Source organism: Bison bison, unplaced genomic scaffold (assembly GCF_000754665.1).
Source record: "Bison bison bison isolate TAMUID 2011002044 unplaced genomic scaffold, Bison_UMD1.0 scf7180017864037, whole genome shotgun sequence".
In the NCBI taxonomy this organism is placed as follows: Eukaryota; Metazoa; Chordata; class Mammalia; order Artiodactyla; family Bovidae; genus Bison; species Bison bison.
The window spans coordinates 9,028,027-9,042,714 of NW_011494609.1; the positions used below are offsets into that span (position 1 = coordinate 9,028,027).

At 53.7% G+C, this 14,688-nt stretch overlaps 1 protein-coding gene across 1 annotated transcript in view; it reads right to left on the reverse strand.

The window, feature by feature from the left end:
- Positions 1–14,688, reverse strand: part of UMODL1 (uromodulin-like 1) — a 77,269-nt gene that overhangs the window by 59,531 nt on the left and 3,050 nt on the right. The window contains exons 2-5 of the mRNA XM_010835007.1: positions 12,756–12,998; positions 4,918–5,079; positions 3,370–3,491; positions 832–1,018 (exon numbers count right to left, since the gene is read on the reverse strand). Coding sequence (XP_010833309.1) covers positions 832–1,018; positions 3,370–3,491; positions 4,918–5,079; positions 12,756–12,998 — 714 coding nt within the window. The remainder of the gene's footprint in view (positions 1–831; positions 1,019–3,369; positions 3,492–4,917; positions 5,080–12,755; positions 12,999–14,688) is intronic.

The following is a 14,688-nucleotide window of genomic DNA, read 5'->3' on the forward strand; positions in this document are numbered from 1 at the left end:
TCCCAGGGCCACAGCAATCTTCAGCTGCCTCCTGTAGCTCAAAAGAGCCCTCTACTGAAGTCCACCCATCTGCTCATGGACTGGCCACAGCTACTTTCATGCCACGTGGCAAAGCTAAGCAGCTGAAACAGCCCGTGAGGCCCACAGCCCCAAAATAATTTACTAAAAATTTTTAGTAAATTTACTAAAAATTTACTAGAAGGTAAAAAAAATTTACCTTTTTCAGAAAGTTTGCCGACCCCTGACATAGACCCACACACACACACACAAATACCAGGTAATTTCTTCCAGAAACACATTGGTGTGCTTCACCAAATTCAGCTCTGTGTAAATTCTGGTTCAAGACTCTTTGGGGACTTGCCTGATGGTCCAGTGGTTAAGAATCTGCTTTCCAATACAGGGGACTCAGGTTCAATTCCAGGTGAGGGAACTAAGATCCCACATGCCATGCGGCATGGCCAAAAGAAATCTTAAAAAAGAGCCTTCTAGATACAAGGATGTCCTTGGCAAGGGTGGGAAAGAGACTAGAGGGCAATTTGGGACCCTAAGAACAGAGGACGCGGGTTACTTGTAGGGTATTCTGGGACTCAGCCTCCAGTCCCACCTGGATGGAAGGAGAAACCCGTCATAAGAGGTGGACAAGGTGGGGTGAGGGGAGAGGAAGGCGATGCTGGTACAGAATCAGTTCTCAAAGTCTTGGCTTCAGCATCTAGAGTTTAAACTTCGAGCTAGAGTGAGCCAGAGATGAGTCCACCCTACCCCCTCAACTGGATGATTCTCCTAGCAGTCCTGCAGCCCCTGACCCAAGGGGACCACTGAAGGGAGCCCCACCTTGCACTTGGACATCGATCACTTCATAGATGCGCTTCACCATGCCATCCAGCACTGCGGAGACGTGGGCCACGGGCATCGGCCTTGGCAGGCCCAGCAGCAGCCAGGACACTGTGATGGAGGTGTCCCCCCTGGCCGAGTGCAGGTGGTGGACAGTGGTGTCCAGTGGCTGCAGAGCACTGGTGACCTGTGAAACCAGGGTCAGAGCATCACGCGGTAGAAGGGCACCCCATCAGGTAGACTGGGAGAGGACGGAGGTCCAGAGATGTTATAAGCTATACATACACACGGTACACGCACACACGCATCATTCACCTGTGCGAAAAAGAGAAATCTCTACAATATTTTCACTTCTGCCTTCATTCCAATAAAAGTCCTGCAAACCGGATTCTAAATACTTAGGGGCTGAATCGTGTCCCCCGCTACCAAAAAACAATCCCCACATTGGAGTCCTAGCACCTCAGAATGTGACCTTATTTGGAGACAAGGCTGCTGCAGATGTAATTATTAAGATGAGCTCATTAGGTTGGGCCTTGCTCCAATGTGACTAGTGTCCTTCCACCAAGGAATTTGGACACAGACAGACACTGGCAGAAGGGAATGGTGTGAAGACACAGGGAGAAGCCAAGGAGAGGTCTGACACGTACCCCTGCCTGTGCGCTCTGCCACGGCAGCCCCGAAAAGAGACACGGGTCAGTGCGGGACCCCACCACCACCCCTTGCAGCTGACAGCAGAGAATCAGGTCTGGAATTAGGTGTTAAGTCACGTCTGATATTTTCTGAAGTGTAATGATCCCTTTTCTTATTCCACTTGATTTCCTTTTGCTCCAGTCTAGGATCTTGACATCTCAAGGTATTATTTGCCTTGGGAAGCCAGGCAAAGCAGCATGACCACCAGGAGAACCCTGAAGCGGGCTTTGCCAAAAAGCTCCTGAGTCTCCCCAGGGAACCAGAACGTGTTTGGGTGGGGGCACCAAAGCCTGTGCCCTCCTCAGCAGGCTTGAAACCCTTCACGAGGGTCAGCAGAGCAGAAAGCCAACACCGGCCTCTTGCAAACCCCTTAGTCAGAGTGCCTAACATTTGCTACAGTCAGGAGCCCGTGTGGACAGGCCCCTCCAGCAGCGAGGAACAAAGCTTATACACACGAAGAGATAAAGGGCGACAGGAGACAGCAAAACCCAGCAACTGCCCCAGCTCAGAACCTACCCAGATCAGCATCATCTTAAGCTCTTTACATGGACTGTCTCAACCTCACAGCCACTGTCTCAGGTAAGATTATGATTATTTCTGTTTAACAGAATCTAAGGCACAGAGAGGTTAAGTAACTTGCCCAAGGTCACACAGCTGATGAGTGACAGTGCTGGGATTTGAATCCAGGCAATCTGGCTGCAGACTGGCCATGTTCTTACTGGCCTACTGTGCATCCCAAACTCTGCAACAAGCTAAGGCGAGACAGAAATCTCTTCCAGTGGGGGCAGTTAAGGACACTTCTGGGTCAAGGTGATGACTGAGAATACCTCTCAAACCAGTTACTGCACAGCCCAGAGCAAGGCGAGGGAGTGTGCCCTCTGTTAACTGGGCTCATCCCATCCAACTCTGGGTCTGATGTCATGGCACATGAGACACATCTGTGGGGCCTGATGGTCAGGCGGAACCAGCCGCACCGTGCGGAGCCCAGTGCACAGGGAAAATGTGCAGCCCCTCGTTCAGGAATCATCAAGCACTTCAAGAGGCAGTGGCCGAGCATCTCACCAGGTGCAGGGCCTTTCGCAACAATGTGGGGGACTGTGTGGGTCATTCGCCTGAGGTCAGACCACCATCTAGGGCAGGCACCTCACAGTGGGTGACGAGCAGTGCCTGCCCCTGCTGGCTGGGTTCCTAGGACTTGGGTGGGGGGTGTGGGGGACACCCAGCAGGTGAAGATATCCTGCTGGTTGGAGGTGTTGCTGAGGCGCCAGAAAGTTTGAGCTGTGTCTAGGTTGGGGCTCCCCCGGGGGCCAGTGTCACCCCTCAGGGGACCTGTGGCTACACCTGGAGACAGTTTTGGTTGTCACAGCTGGGCACATTTTGTGCTTAAAGCCAGGCCTGCTGCAAAATCCTATGGGACAGGCAGCCCCACAGCAAAGACCTGTCCAGCCCCAATCGTGAATGGTGCTGAGGGGGTGGAGCCCTACCTAGAGGCCTCATCCAGCACCTTGCAAACTTCTGAGATACTCCCTCAATCGGGAGCCAGAACTTGGGATCCCTAAGGGAGGTACTCGAGGACACAGCTCCAGGGCCTGGGAAGGCTGCACCCGGCACCCTTGTGTTTAAGCAACAGACCCTGGAGAGAGGAGGGGTTCCCTGCTCCGCGCCATGAGGGTGCAGGGCTTGTATATTAGATACCTCAAAACACGCCAAACTGCACGCTTGTAAGAGTGCATTTTGTTGCATGAAAAATCATACCTCTTTCAAGCCATTTTTAAGGAAGATCTCAAGTTTGGTTCAGAGGCAGTCACTTGGGGTCACTCATGGAGCCCCTTCCTCCCCCCGACCTACCATGGAGTGCAAAAGCCTCATGTGATCCAGAAGCCGCGGGTCCACCTGCTGGAGCTCCTTGAAGTCCATCTTCACCACAACTGTCACGTTGTACCAGCAACCTTCCCGGTTGCTCTCTGGAGCTGCGCGAGGGAACATGGGTGAGCCACAGGCCCAGGACAGGGTGGGGCCGCCAGAGGTCACTGGGGCGGTGTGGCACATTCCCCCACCTCCCGTCCCTGCTCCTCTCATATTACAGATAATCCTATGTATACTACATAATATATTATTACATACAATGTATACTAGATGGGCTTCCCTGGTAGCTCAGGCAGTAAAGTATCTGCCTGCAATGCAGGAGCCCCGAGTTCAATCCTGTGTCAGGAAGATCCTCTAGAGCAGGGAATGGCAATCCCTCCCATATTCTTGCCTGGACAATCCCATTGACAAGGGAGCCCAGCAGATGACAGTCCATGGGATTACAAAGAGTCAGACACAACTGACAGACTAACACTTTAACTTCACTTTGATACTAGAAAATACAGTATATATTATTTATTATATATATATATGTAATATAATACCCCATGGACTATACAGTCCATGAAATTCTCCAGGTCAGAATGATGGTGTGGGTAGCCGTTCCCATCTCCAAGGGATCTTCCCAACTCAGGGACTGAACCCAGGTCTCCTGCATTGCAGGCAGATTTTTTACCAGCTGGGCCACCAGGGAAGCCCAAGAATACTGGAATGGGTAGCCTATTCCTTCTCCAAAGGATCTTCCTAACCCAGGAATTGAACTGGGGTCTCTTGCATTGCAGCCAGATTTTTTTTTACCAGCTGATCTACCAGGGAAGTCCTGTAATATAATACAGTAAATTATATATACTATATGTAACATATCAATAAATAATGAATTACAATATATATTGCACCATATATAATATGATGCACGCGTGCTCAGTTATTCCGATTGTTTCCATGGACCATAGCCCACCAGGCTCCTCTGTTCATGGGATTTCCCAAACAAGAATACTAGAGTGGGTTCCCATTTCCTTCTCCAGTGGATCATCCCAAACCAGGGATTGAACCCGAGTCTCCTGTGGCTCCTGCATTGGCTGGCAGATTCTTTACCTCCTAGTGCCGCTTGGGAAGCCTGTATAAAACGTACACAAATGTGTGTTTCCCTGTCTCTGAACCTTGACTAACGCCTTCTCCTAGGGGCCTGCACTGAGAACCAGGCCATGGACCTGCCAGACAGGGGGGTCCCCACGGGGCTGCACCAGCTGACAGCCCGACACCGCCCAGCTCTGACACAGCTCAGCTCCCAGCAAACTCACCGGGGCCCCAAGGGCTTCCCCTGGCAATGTGGGGAAACTGAGGCACCTGCTCTTCCGGGAACGTCTTCCCCACTTGGGGCATCTGTGAGCACAGTTCCCCCCAGAGGTCAGTGGCCAGATATTGATGAGTGAAGCAGGCCAGACACAGGCTGTAGGCTCCCCATAAAACCCAAGCAGCTGCTTCCAGAAACCCACTCCCCCCTCCTCCAAGATCAGGCCCCTGTCCTACCTGGGGCTGCAGGGGCTGAGCAGCGGTGGCCCCTTGATGAGGGGCAGCACTTCTGAAGACCAGGACATTCAGCGTCCAAAGTGCACAGCAAGGCGGATGTTTCCAGCCCCACCACTGGGCAGCTCCCAGGTCTGGATGCAAACTCCTGAGACCGGTTCAGGGCTGGGGGAACAGGTGATGAGGTGATGAGTGATGAGTGGTGTTGGCTCTAGAATCCCAGTGGGCCATGTGGTGCTGCATCCGGATGCCTCTGCGCAGAGGGATCCATCTGCAGCTCCGAGGCACGCAGAGCAACCCGCTCAAGGGCCTGGCCATGCCCTGCAGAGCAGCCATTAAGACTGTTTGCTCTGACTCTAATGCAGCCTGACTGACTTTTCTGGGAGGAGGGCAACTTTGGCTGGGGGCCTGGGTGTCCTCTCTCTTGGCCTTAGGAGTCTGTGTAGAGAGGCCCCCACTACCCCCTGAGAGGCCCCCTTGCTGCTTTGCAGCTTAACAGCTCATTCACTCATCCAGTATTTACTGAGCACTTACTATGTGCCAGGCCCAGCACAAGGTGCCCAGGACCCAGCAGAAGCCCAGAGGCAAAGTGTCTGCCTTCAGGACACTTAGAGCCTAGTGGATGGGGGCCAATGTACAAACAGAACTATGGGAGTTTGAGCAGATGAACACTGCAGGGAGGAAGGCAAGGCCCGGGAGCAGGTGGGCAAGAAGACTGCACTGGAGACGAGCGTCTGTAGGGCCAGGGAGGTGGGGGAACCTGCAAACCATCAGCCCTTATGCCTGGGCAGGGGCCAGCAGTGTGCAGAGTGAGGGGTAAGGCAAGAATGAGGAGTGGGCCTGGTGATGGCACAGTGGGTAAGCAGGGGGGCTGGGTCATGGAAAACCCTCTGGTGTTGTCACGGGGGGCCTGGAGGGTCAGGGCAGTCCTGCAGTGAAGGGGACACCGTGGCTGCCCTGCCCAGATTCTCACGTTATTCTGACCCCATCTCACGTTATTCCGTGTCCCCATCTTCCAGGACCCTCAGGTGGTTCTTGGGGACTGGAGCTGCCGCACATCATACGCAGAGCCCCCAGTACCTGTAGTTTGACAAACCACCTTTCCACCCCTCTGCCAACGCCATGAAGTCATCCACATCCTCCGCTCCTTCCCTCCCCTATCCTGCTTCGCTGACCTCCACGAGAGCAGTCTGACTTGCTCGTCTGAGCTGTGTCCCGGCTGCCAGGGAGGCAGGGGCCTGTCTGAGAGCCCATTGTGATGCTCCAGGTGAGAGATGGTGCAGGCTGGACCAGGGTGATGGGTGGAGGCAGCGGGAAGCCTCCGATCCTGGGAATATGCAGCTGCAACTGTCCACAGGACGTACTGACAGACAGGACAGGATGTGAAAGAAGAAGCTTCAAGAAGGCTTCAGGCCTGGTCATCCACTTGGCCCCATTCCTGGGAGAAGCTGCAGGAAGAACGGGCTCAGGCACAGCCAGGGTTTGGCTGTGCAGATGGGAAGCTTGGCACGCCTTCGGGACCTACACATGGAAAAGTGGGCAGCCTGGGCTGTCCCCTCCTCTGGTCAATTCCCGGGAGGTCCACCAAGATCAGGCAGCATGGCTGTGGGCTGCACATCTCCAGGGCCACCACTCACAACGTGCTCTGCCTGTAGTGATAAAGCTCTGGGCAGATGATGCAGACATGCGGGCAAGGGCAGGGCCACCACTCACAACATGCTCCGCCTGGAGTGATACAGCTCCAGGTAGATGATGCAGATGAGCAGGCAAGAGCCCACAGGAAGTGAAAACGATGGAGGGGCGGGGCGTGCGGCCAGATGTCATTGGAGCCACCATGTGAGACTCGGGGGAACCGGTGCCCTGACCCTTAGCCAGGGGTCTGGGGGAGTCATGAGTGGGCTTTTAAAGAAAAAGAGCTTTTAGAGATCCAAGAAAGGTAAGAACTATCTAAGAATCTGCAGGCTCCTAGGGGATCTAGCCAGGAGCCAGGTGCCCATATTCAGGGATAGAAAAGCACAGAGGATGCATAGAGCTGAAACCTGGGGAAGCTGGCTGGAGGCAGGTGGCAAGGTATGAGCCAATGCTGCGGGACACTCAGGATCCAGGCACTGGGGGCAGCAGGACTGACCCCTGGGAGAATCTGTGGGTCTGTGCAAGCCCAGCAGTAGATGGAGCCGAGGGCGGCACAGGACACCAAAGGCTTCACAGCCCTGAGCTCCAGGGGGCTAAGAGCAGCAGGGAGAAAAGTACAAGGAAGGTGAGACCCCAGTGCCAGCATCCGAGAAAGGGCCTGCATGAGGTCTGGCTACCCACCCTGGGATAAGTGCTCCATGCCAGCATGAATGTCACTCAAACCCATCCGGCTCCCACCCAGATCCATGTAAGGCTCTGTGTCCCACACGACATTCAGAAGCACAGCTCCAGGCCCCTCAAGCCCCTGGAAAGTCAGAGGAGGCGTGACAACCACGCTCTGGAAGGACGCCTACAGAGCTGGGAAGGACCCGCCCCTGGGGAGACCTGTGGGCTCGCCCGGTGGAAGGCAAGTGCTGAGTACTGACGGTGGTCCTCTGGGGTCCCCTGGGCTCTCTGCAGGATGCTCCACAGACAGAAAAAAAGGGGAGTGGCCCCTCCTGCTGGGAACACATCACCAGGGCAGCTGCATCAGCCAAGGAGAAGAAGATTTAGCTGCTGAAACATGCAGAGAGGGTCCCTGTCAGCTCTCTCCTTGTGGAAGCCGAGTCTGGGCTTGGCGGTCACTCTCAGGAGTGTTCTCCTCTCCACGCTGCCCTTGGCTCCTTCCTCACTTCCTAGTTGTCTTGGTGGCTAGTCCAATGTCTGAAGTCCTGGAGAAGCGGCCACACAGGGAAGGTTTTGGGGTGTGAAGAACAGACATGCAGGGCAGCCCGAAAGGCGGGGCTGGGATGGAAATGCGGGAATCCCTGGAGGGCCACCAACCAGGGATCCGGAGCTCTGTGCTTTCTCATCCATCATAAAAACCAACCACCTCAGCACTGAAGGTATTTGATACATGAATCTAAATGTATTAATAACCTGGTCTTCTGGGACAGAAAAGTGATGTTACGGGGGGGAACAGAAATCCAAATAAAGCATGGAGTAGAGCTAACAGTAAGGCACTAGGGTTGATACTTGCTGGTACATGCACCCTGGAAATGTCAGAGCTAACATTAGGAACTCTGGGGGAGGAGGCGGGGGACTTTCTTTACTGTCTTTACAAATCTTTGTCTGGAAATCTAAAACTATTCTAAACCAAGAAGGATGAGCACCAAAGAATTGAAGCTTTTGAACTGTGGTGCTGAAGAAGACTCTTGACAGTCCCTTAGACAGCACCGGCGATCAAACCAGTCAATCCTAAAGGAAATCAACCCTGAATATTCATTGGAAGGTCTGATGCTAAAGCTGAAACTCCAATACTTTGGCCACCTAATGCGAAGAGCTGACTCATTGGAAAAGACCCTGATGCTGGGAAAGATTAAGGGCAGGAGGAGAAGGGGATGACAGAGGATGAGATGGTTGGATGGCATCGTCAACTCAATGGACATGAGTTTGAGCAAGGTCCAGGAGTTGGTGATGGACAGGGAGGCCTGGTGTGCTGCAGTCCATGGGGTTGCAAAGAGCTGGACACGACTGAGTGACTGAACAACAAGAGGTTTATCTAAATGAAAGGAAAATACAGGACACGAAGAAAAATTGACTTCCCAAAATGCTTGCTTGCTCACAACAGAAGTGTTTTCGAGTTACAGTTTGTCTTAACTGGAAGGCTGCTGGTAATCTCTCTCTGTCCCTCAGGGCTGTCCAGCCTACGGAGAGCCCAAGAGAACAGTCAACAGTTCCGACTTGGTAGAAAGTTAAAAATCTGCTTCTCCTTCCCTAACCCGACACAAGCAATGCCTCCGGACTGCCCAGCACCTGGCCATCCCACGTTAGGCACGTTCAATGAGATAAGGCAGAGCTTTCTGAGCCACAGCCCTGAGGACTCTCCAGGGCTGGGGAATCTGATCCACTCTGGGATAATTAGATTATAACCCTCCTTAGAATCCTCTTTCCTCAAAGGGACCCTGGCCATCAGCCCAGGAGATGGGAAGTTTGGGGTAGGCTCCCAGTCCAGCCGAGTCCTAGGCGTGTTGTGTGAAGGAGACCAGCCATGCAGGAACAGCAGGTATTGAGTGTCCACTGTGATGCTCGGTCCTCCTCTGAGGAATCCATCCTGGGTCAATATTCCAACTTGTGTGCAGCCGTGTTTGCACCATACATTACTCATTGCAGCATTATTTATAACGAAAAAAAATTGGAAACTACGAGATATTAAGTGGTAGGAGATTGCTGAGTGCTGATCCATCCCTATGAGGTAATGCCTTGTGGGCATTAAATCATGCTGGAGAATGCGATCCATTGACACAGAAGATGTTCCAGATAAATTGCCAAGGGGTGAAAGCGTGCTATAAAATGTCTTCAACAGGGTGACCCTGCTATTGTAAAACGTCTGCCCTGAAGGAAACTAGAAGAAAATGTTAACCGTGGTTATTCTTGTGGGGCATGGAGGGGGTTGATTATGGGCAATTTCCCTTTTTTTTCTCTCTCTCTCTTCTTTGTTTCCAAATTTTCTCCATGGCTTGTGTATTCCTTTTTGTGTTTTAAGGAGACATTTAATTAAAACCACGTATGGCTTATCATTGCTTTCAAAATGTGGGACTTAAAAAATTGAAAAGGTCATCTAGACTGAAAACCATACCACATGCTCTCATAATGCTCTTCCCTTTTTTAGATCCTCAGCAAGGCTGAGGTTTTGGTGCTGCTGAGATGAGACCCCTGAGCTGAGGTTGCCGAGACGTGAGAAGCCCCACACACAGGTGAGCCGCGTTTGGCCAGCACGTTCAGGGTCTGGCCTCTGCCTGGTTCCCTGACGGTCAGCCCCAGCACAGGTCTCGGTACATCACTTCCAGAGACTTCTCACTTCCAGTTCCAAAGAGCCAGGCTGTCAGGAGGCATCACAGAACCAACTTTGGTCCAACATTCAGGCTTTGATCAGAGAAGCCAGGCAGGCGTGGAGAGAATTGAGCTGCTGGTACCCATGGTGTAAACTCTTCTGACGGGGTACTTTCCAGCTGCCCACATGGTGCCCCTGAGCTTGGAGGTGGGGGGAATCAAATGCTCACCAGGGACCTTACAAGCCATAGCAAATGAGCGCTGCAGATCCCTGCCCCAGCTCTGTGTTCACACACCAGTCCCCTCAGCAGCCGCGATGCCCAGTGGGGTCCAGACACCAAACCGGGACTTTCCCAGTGGGCTCTGGGCCCATCACCACACACTGAACCCAACGGGGGTCAGGGAGACTCAGGCCCAAGTCTGCCCCATTTTGGTCAAGGGACTCGCCTTCCCCGGGCTGTGTCCCCATCAGCTCCTGTCCAGTAGTGAGGAGGAGCCTCCACTGAACATTATAGGATGCCCTCAATCAAGCCCCCTTTTCCCCTCTCTTCTCCATCCTTCGGGGCTCCTGACTGGCTCCTCTCCATGCTGCTTCTGGAGTGACCCTTTTAAGGTCCAGGAGGATTGCGGACCCCCCACTCCATCTCAGCCCCCTTTGTGGGGCTTGGGGGGCCTTCTGGGTGAGTGCTCCTTCCTTCACTCCCAGCACCTCCACCCGGTCCCCACCCTCAAACATCAGTCACCCCACGATCTGCAGTTCCCAGAGCAGATCTGCCTACAGGACTCTAGTTAGAATGTTCTGGGCCTCTCCTGCCTGGTGAGTTTCTATTTAAAGGTGTTAACACGTTACAAGTGGGGCTGAGTCCCCAAGAGGCTGGTCTGCTGGGAAGAAACATGTGCGGCAGGTGCCTCCCTGCCTTCTATCTGGGAGAATTTGCTTGTCAGCGCTGCAGGGCAGCAGAGTGCAGAGAAAGGTGACCGCTGGGCCTGGGTGGAGCCGAGGATGCCTCTGGCCTTCTGGACTTGTGACCTCACCAGCCCCATGACAGCCAGCAGGTGGGAAGTGTAGTGAAGGTGAGTGAGGCAGGATGGCCCCTCCATCAACCAGAATCTGATGCTCCAAACCAAGTGCCATGAGCCCCATCCAAGGCCTCCCCAACATGGCAACCCCCCAGGAATAGGGTGCTCCCAGGGCAGGGACACCACCCTTTGTACATGTGGCCCTTAGAGACAGGGAGAGTGGAGAGGGGCCCACACTCAGCACAGGAAGAGACTCTTGGAACCCAGAACCAAGGGACAGCCCCTCCACACACAACGCCCACAAATTTCCCTTTAAGGAACCAGCATGAATGCACAGCATCTGCCCAGCTCCAGACCTGACGCCCCCTGCCCCTTCCTAGCTTTACTGGTGGTGGCCATGGTATCATTTCAAAATTCCAGGGAGAGGTACGCTTCCTGGACCTGCTCACTCTGAGCTGTCCTGTCATCTCTGAGTCTGGCCACTGAGTGGAGAGATGTCAGCTCTCCTGACCTCTGCGGACTTTGGGGGCCTGAGGGAGGGCAAGCTCAGAAGGACTCTGTGTTCCACCCACGCAACCATCTGCAGGGTCTGGCTGATTCCCGACTCTACATCTTATAGCCCCCGGGGTTGGGGGTGCGGGGTCCACACCTAGCCTGCTGCCTGTCCTGGCCTCCGGCCCTGGCGATGGTGCACTTGGGACCCTCCCTGCACCCTCCCAAGCTGGCACTTTCTGCTTTTGGAGGTGGTGGCCCTCACATCTCAGGGTGCCCCATGGCCACCCACGGAGCCCCACCCATCTCGCTTCCCCTCCATCATGGGTGTGGGGACAGGGCAACCTCCTGACTGTTCAGAAACCCATCTTAGCTCTGGAACTGACTCAAAGTAACGGTCACACCTCCCCCACATTCACACATGCACCCACCTGCACCCTCACCCTGGAAGAAGTCTTCTGGGAAGTTCCCTTTGGGCCAAGAGGCTGAGCCCCAAACTCCCACACAGCCTGGTCCCCTCAATCTCAGACATAGCCCGGACCAGCCACACCAGTGCTGATCACCACCCCAAGCATCTTTAAATCACACAGAAAGGATAAGAGGGCCTGGAGGCCTCTGGACAGTTAGGGGCCCCTGGGGGCCCCTTTCCATCTCTTACAGATTGGCGTTTAGATAAGGATTTCACAGTCTTTAGAATGAAAAACCTGGCTGCCAACATAGAGGTGATACAAATTCTGGTTCTCAAACTTAGCCGCCAGTTAGAATTTCTGGTGCACATTTGTGCCTGTTAAGCACTAAGTCACGTCTGACTCTTTGTGACCCCACCGACTGTAGCCTACCAGGCTCCTCTGTCCTCAGGATTCTCCAGGCAAGAATACTGGAGTGCGTTGCCGTTTCCTCCTCCAGGGGATCTTCCCAACCCAGGGATTAAACCCTGGTCTATTATGTCTCCTGCATTGGCAGGTGGGTTGTTTACCATTAGTGCCACCGGGGAAGCCCAAGAATTGCTGGAGGAGCCTTAAAAAAAAAGATCTCAGTACCCAAGCTCTGCCCCAGACAGAATCCATCACAGTCTCTGAGAAGAGACCCAGCCATCAGCATTTTTAAAGCTCTGGGGACTTTAATGTGCAGCCATGTCTGAGAGCCAACACCCACAACAGGTTCTCAAAGTGGGGCCTCATGCCAGCAGCATCAGCACGCATGAGAACGTGTACTCCACGCCTGGATGTGAAACCTTGGGCTGAGGCCAGTGCCCTGCGCTTGGGCTAGCCCTCTGAATGACCCAGCTGCTCACGGGAGGCCGAGAAGCAGCGTTCCAGAAGGATCTAGTCAGTTCAGGGCTAAGGGTGTGAACAGTGGCTATTCCAACACTGGACAGGACTCACGCAGGACACAGTAGAGGCCCAGCTGCTCGTAGCCCTCGCAGCAGTCGGTCACATTCCTGGGCTCCGGAACTTCCACCTCCAGGTACCGGGTCTGGTAGACGGTCTTCGGGCAGCGCCATAAGGGGATCCAGCCCCCGCAGGGAACGCGGGTTAGGCGGGACATCTGCACAGCCTTCACGCTCTGCACGCTCTGGGTCACGCTGTAGTTGCACAGCCGGAAGCCCAGCAAAGAGAGGCCTTTTTCTATGAGGGAGGGAGGAAGATGGAGAAACAAGAGAAGAAAATGTTAGGATCAAACAATCTGTGGGGTCCTCTGCAAGTCCCCCGCTTCTGCAAGAGCAGGTGAAACAAAATCCCTGCACAGGGCAGACCCCAGAGGGTCTGCCCACTGGCCTGTATCTGAGAAGGCAGTGCAGGCATGGAGACTCAAGGGATAAAGCATGACACCTATGATGAGCAAGCCTCCTCTGTAAGACAGGAGACACCTCCCAGCCTGCTCCTCCTCCCAGCGGTGCTCTACATTGAAGGGAGGGATACAGAGGAACCAAGCATCTGGGGCTCATGTCCTGGGCTCTGCTGTGGGTCCTCAGACTCTCCAGGCCAGAGACACTGTACACACCTCTCATCTCCACAGTAAGGGCTGTCATGTGCAACGTGAACACACAGAAGTTCCCTCAGTGAATACGCCAGCCCAACATGTGCTGGGCACACTGGCAGTGACACCCATTTTGGAATGAGATGGAAGATAAACACACATGTCAAGCCCATGTGAGACGTGCATAGATGGTAAAGTACAGTCTGATTGTTGCTATCGTCAGCAGGAGATGAGGGCACAGCGTCTGCAGTGAAACACCCAGGTTGCCTTATCCGGCCCTGAATGTCTTTCACCTGGAGGTTGGCTCCTGGGCACAGATGCCCATGGCCTTCCTCAGCATTACTACTTGGTTCTCAATACCCTGTGGCACCTGCTGTTACCAGCCCCGTGTCTCAATGTCATGGACCAGCTCGCTTGGGGTCCTGGGGTGTTCTATCTGCCCAAGGAGCCTCTACTGCCTCATGGAGCAGGGACTATTATTATGGGCTGAAGGGTGGTGGCTGTTGTTCAGTTGCTTAGTCGTAGCCAACTCTTTGTGACCCCATGGACTGCAGCACGGACTTCCCTGCCCTTCACTATCTCCCAGAGTTTGCTCAGATTCATGTCCGTTGATTCAGTGATGCTGTCTAACCATCTTGTCCTTTGTCGTCCCCTTCTCCTGCCCTCAATCTTTCCCAGCATCAGGGTCTTTTCCAATGAGTCAGCTCTTTGCATCCAGGCTGAAGTGTGTCCCACCCCAAATTCACACATTGAAGTTCTAAGGCCCAGGACCTCAGAATGTGACCTTACTTGGAAGTAGGGTTTCTGCAGACATAACTGGTTGAGATGAGTTTATACTGGAGCAGAGTGGCCTCTAATGCAACATGACCAGTGTCCTTATCAAAGGGGAAACGGACACAGAGACAGGAATACACCCAGGGAGATAAGATGGGAGATGAGGCTGAGGTCAGGGTGATGCTCCTACAGGCCAAGGTCACTCAAACCACAAGTAGACCCAAGCCCCTGGAGACGTGGTGTCTGGGACAGACCCCCCTCCCAGACTCAGGAGGAATCCACCGTGCCCACACCTTGATCTTGAACTTCTGGCCTCCAGACTGAGAGGAAATAAATCTCAACTGTTAAGTCCCCCAGGAATCCCTGGTGGCTCAGTGGTAAAGAATCCACCTGCAATGCAGGAGACCCGGGTTCAACCCCTGGATCAGGAAGATTCCCTGGAGAAGGAAATGGCAACCCATTCCAGTATTCTTGCCTGGAGAATCACATGGACAGAAGAGCTTGGCGGGCTGCAGCCCATGGGGTCGCAAAGAGTCAGACACAGCTCAGTGACTAAACAACAAC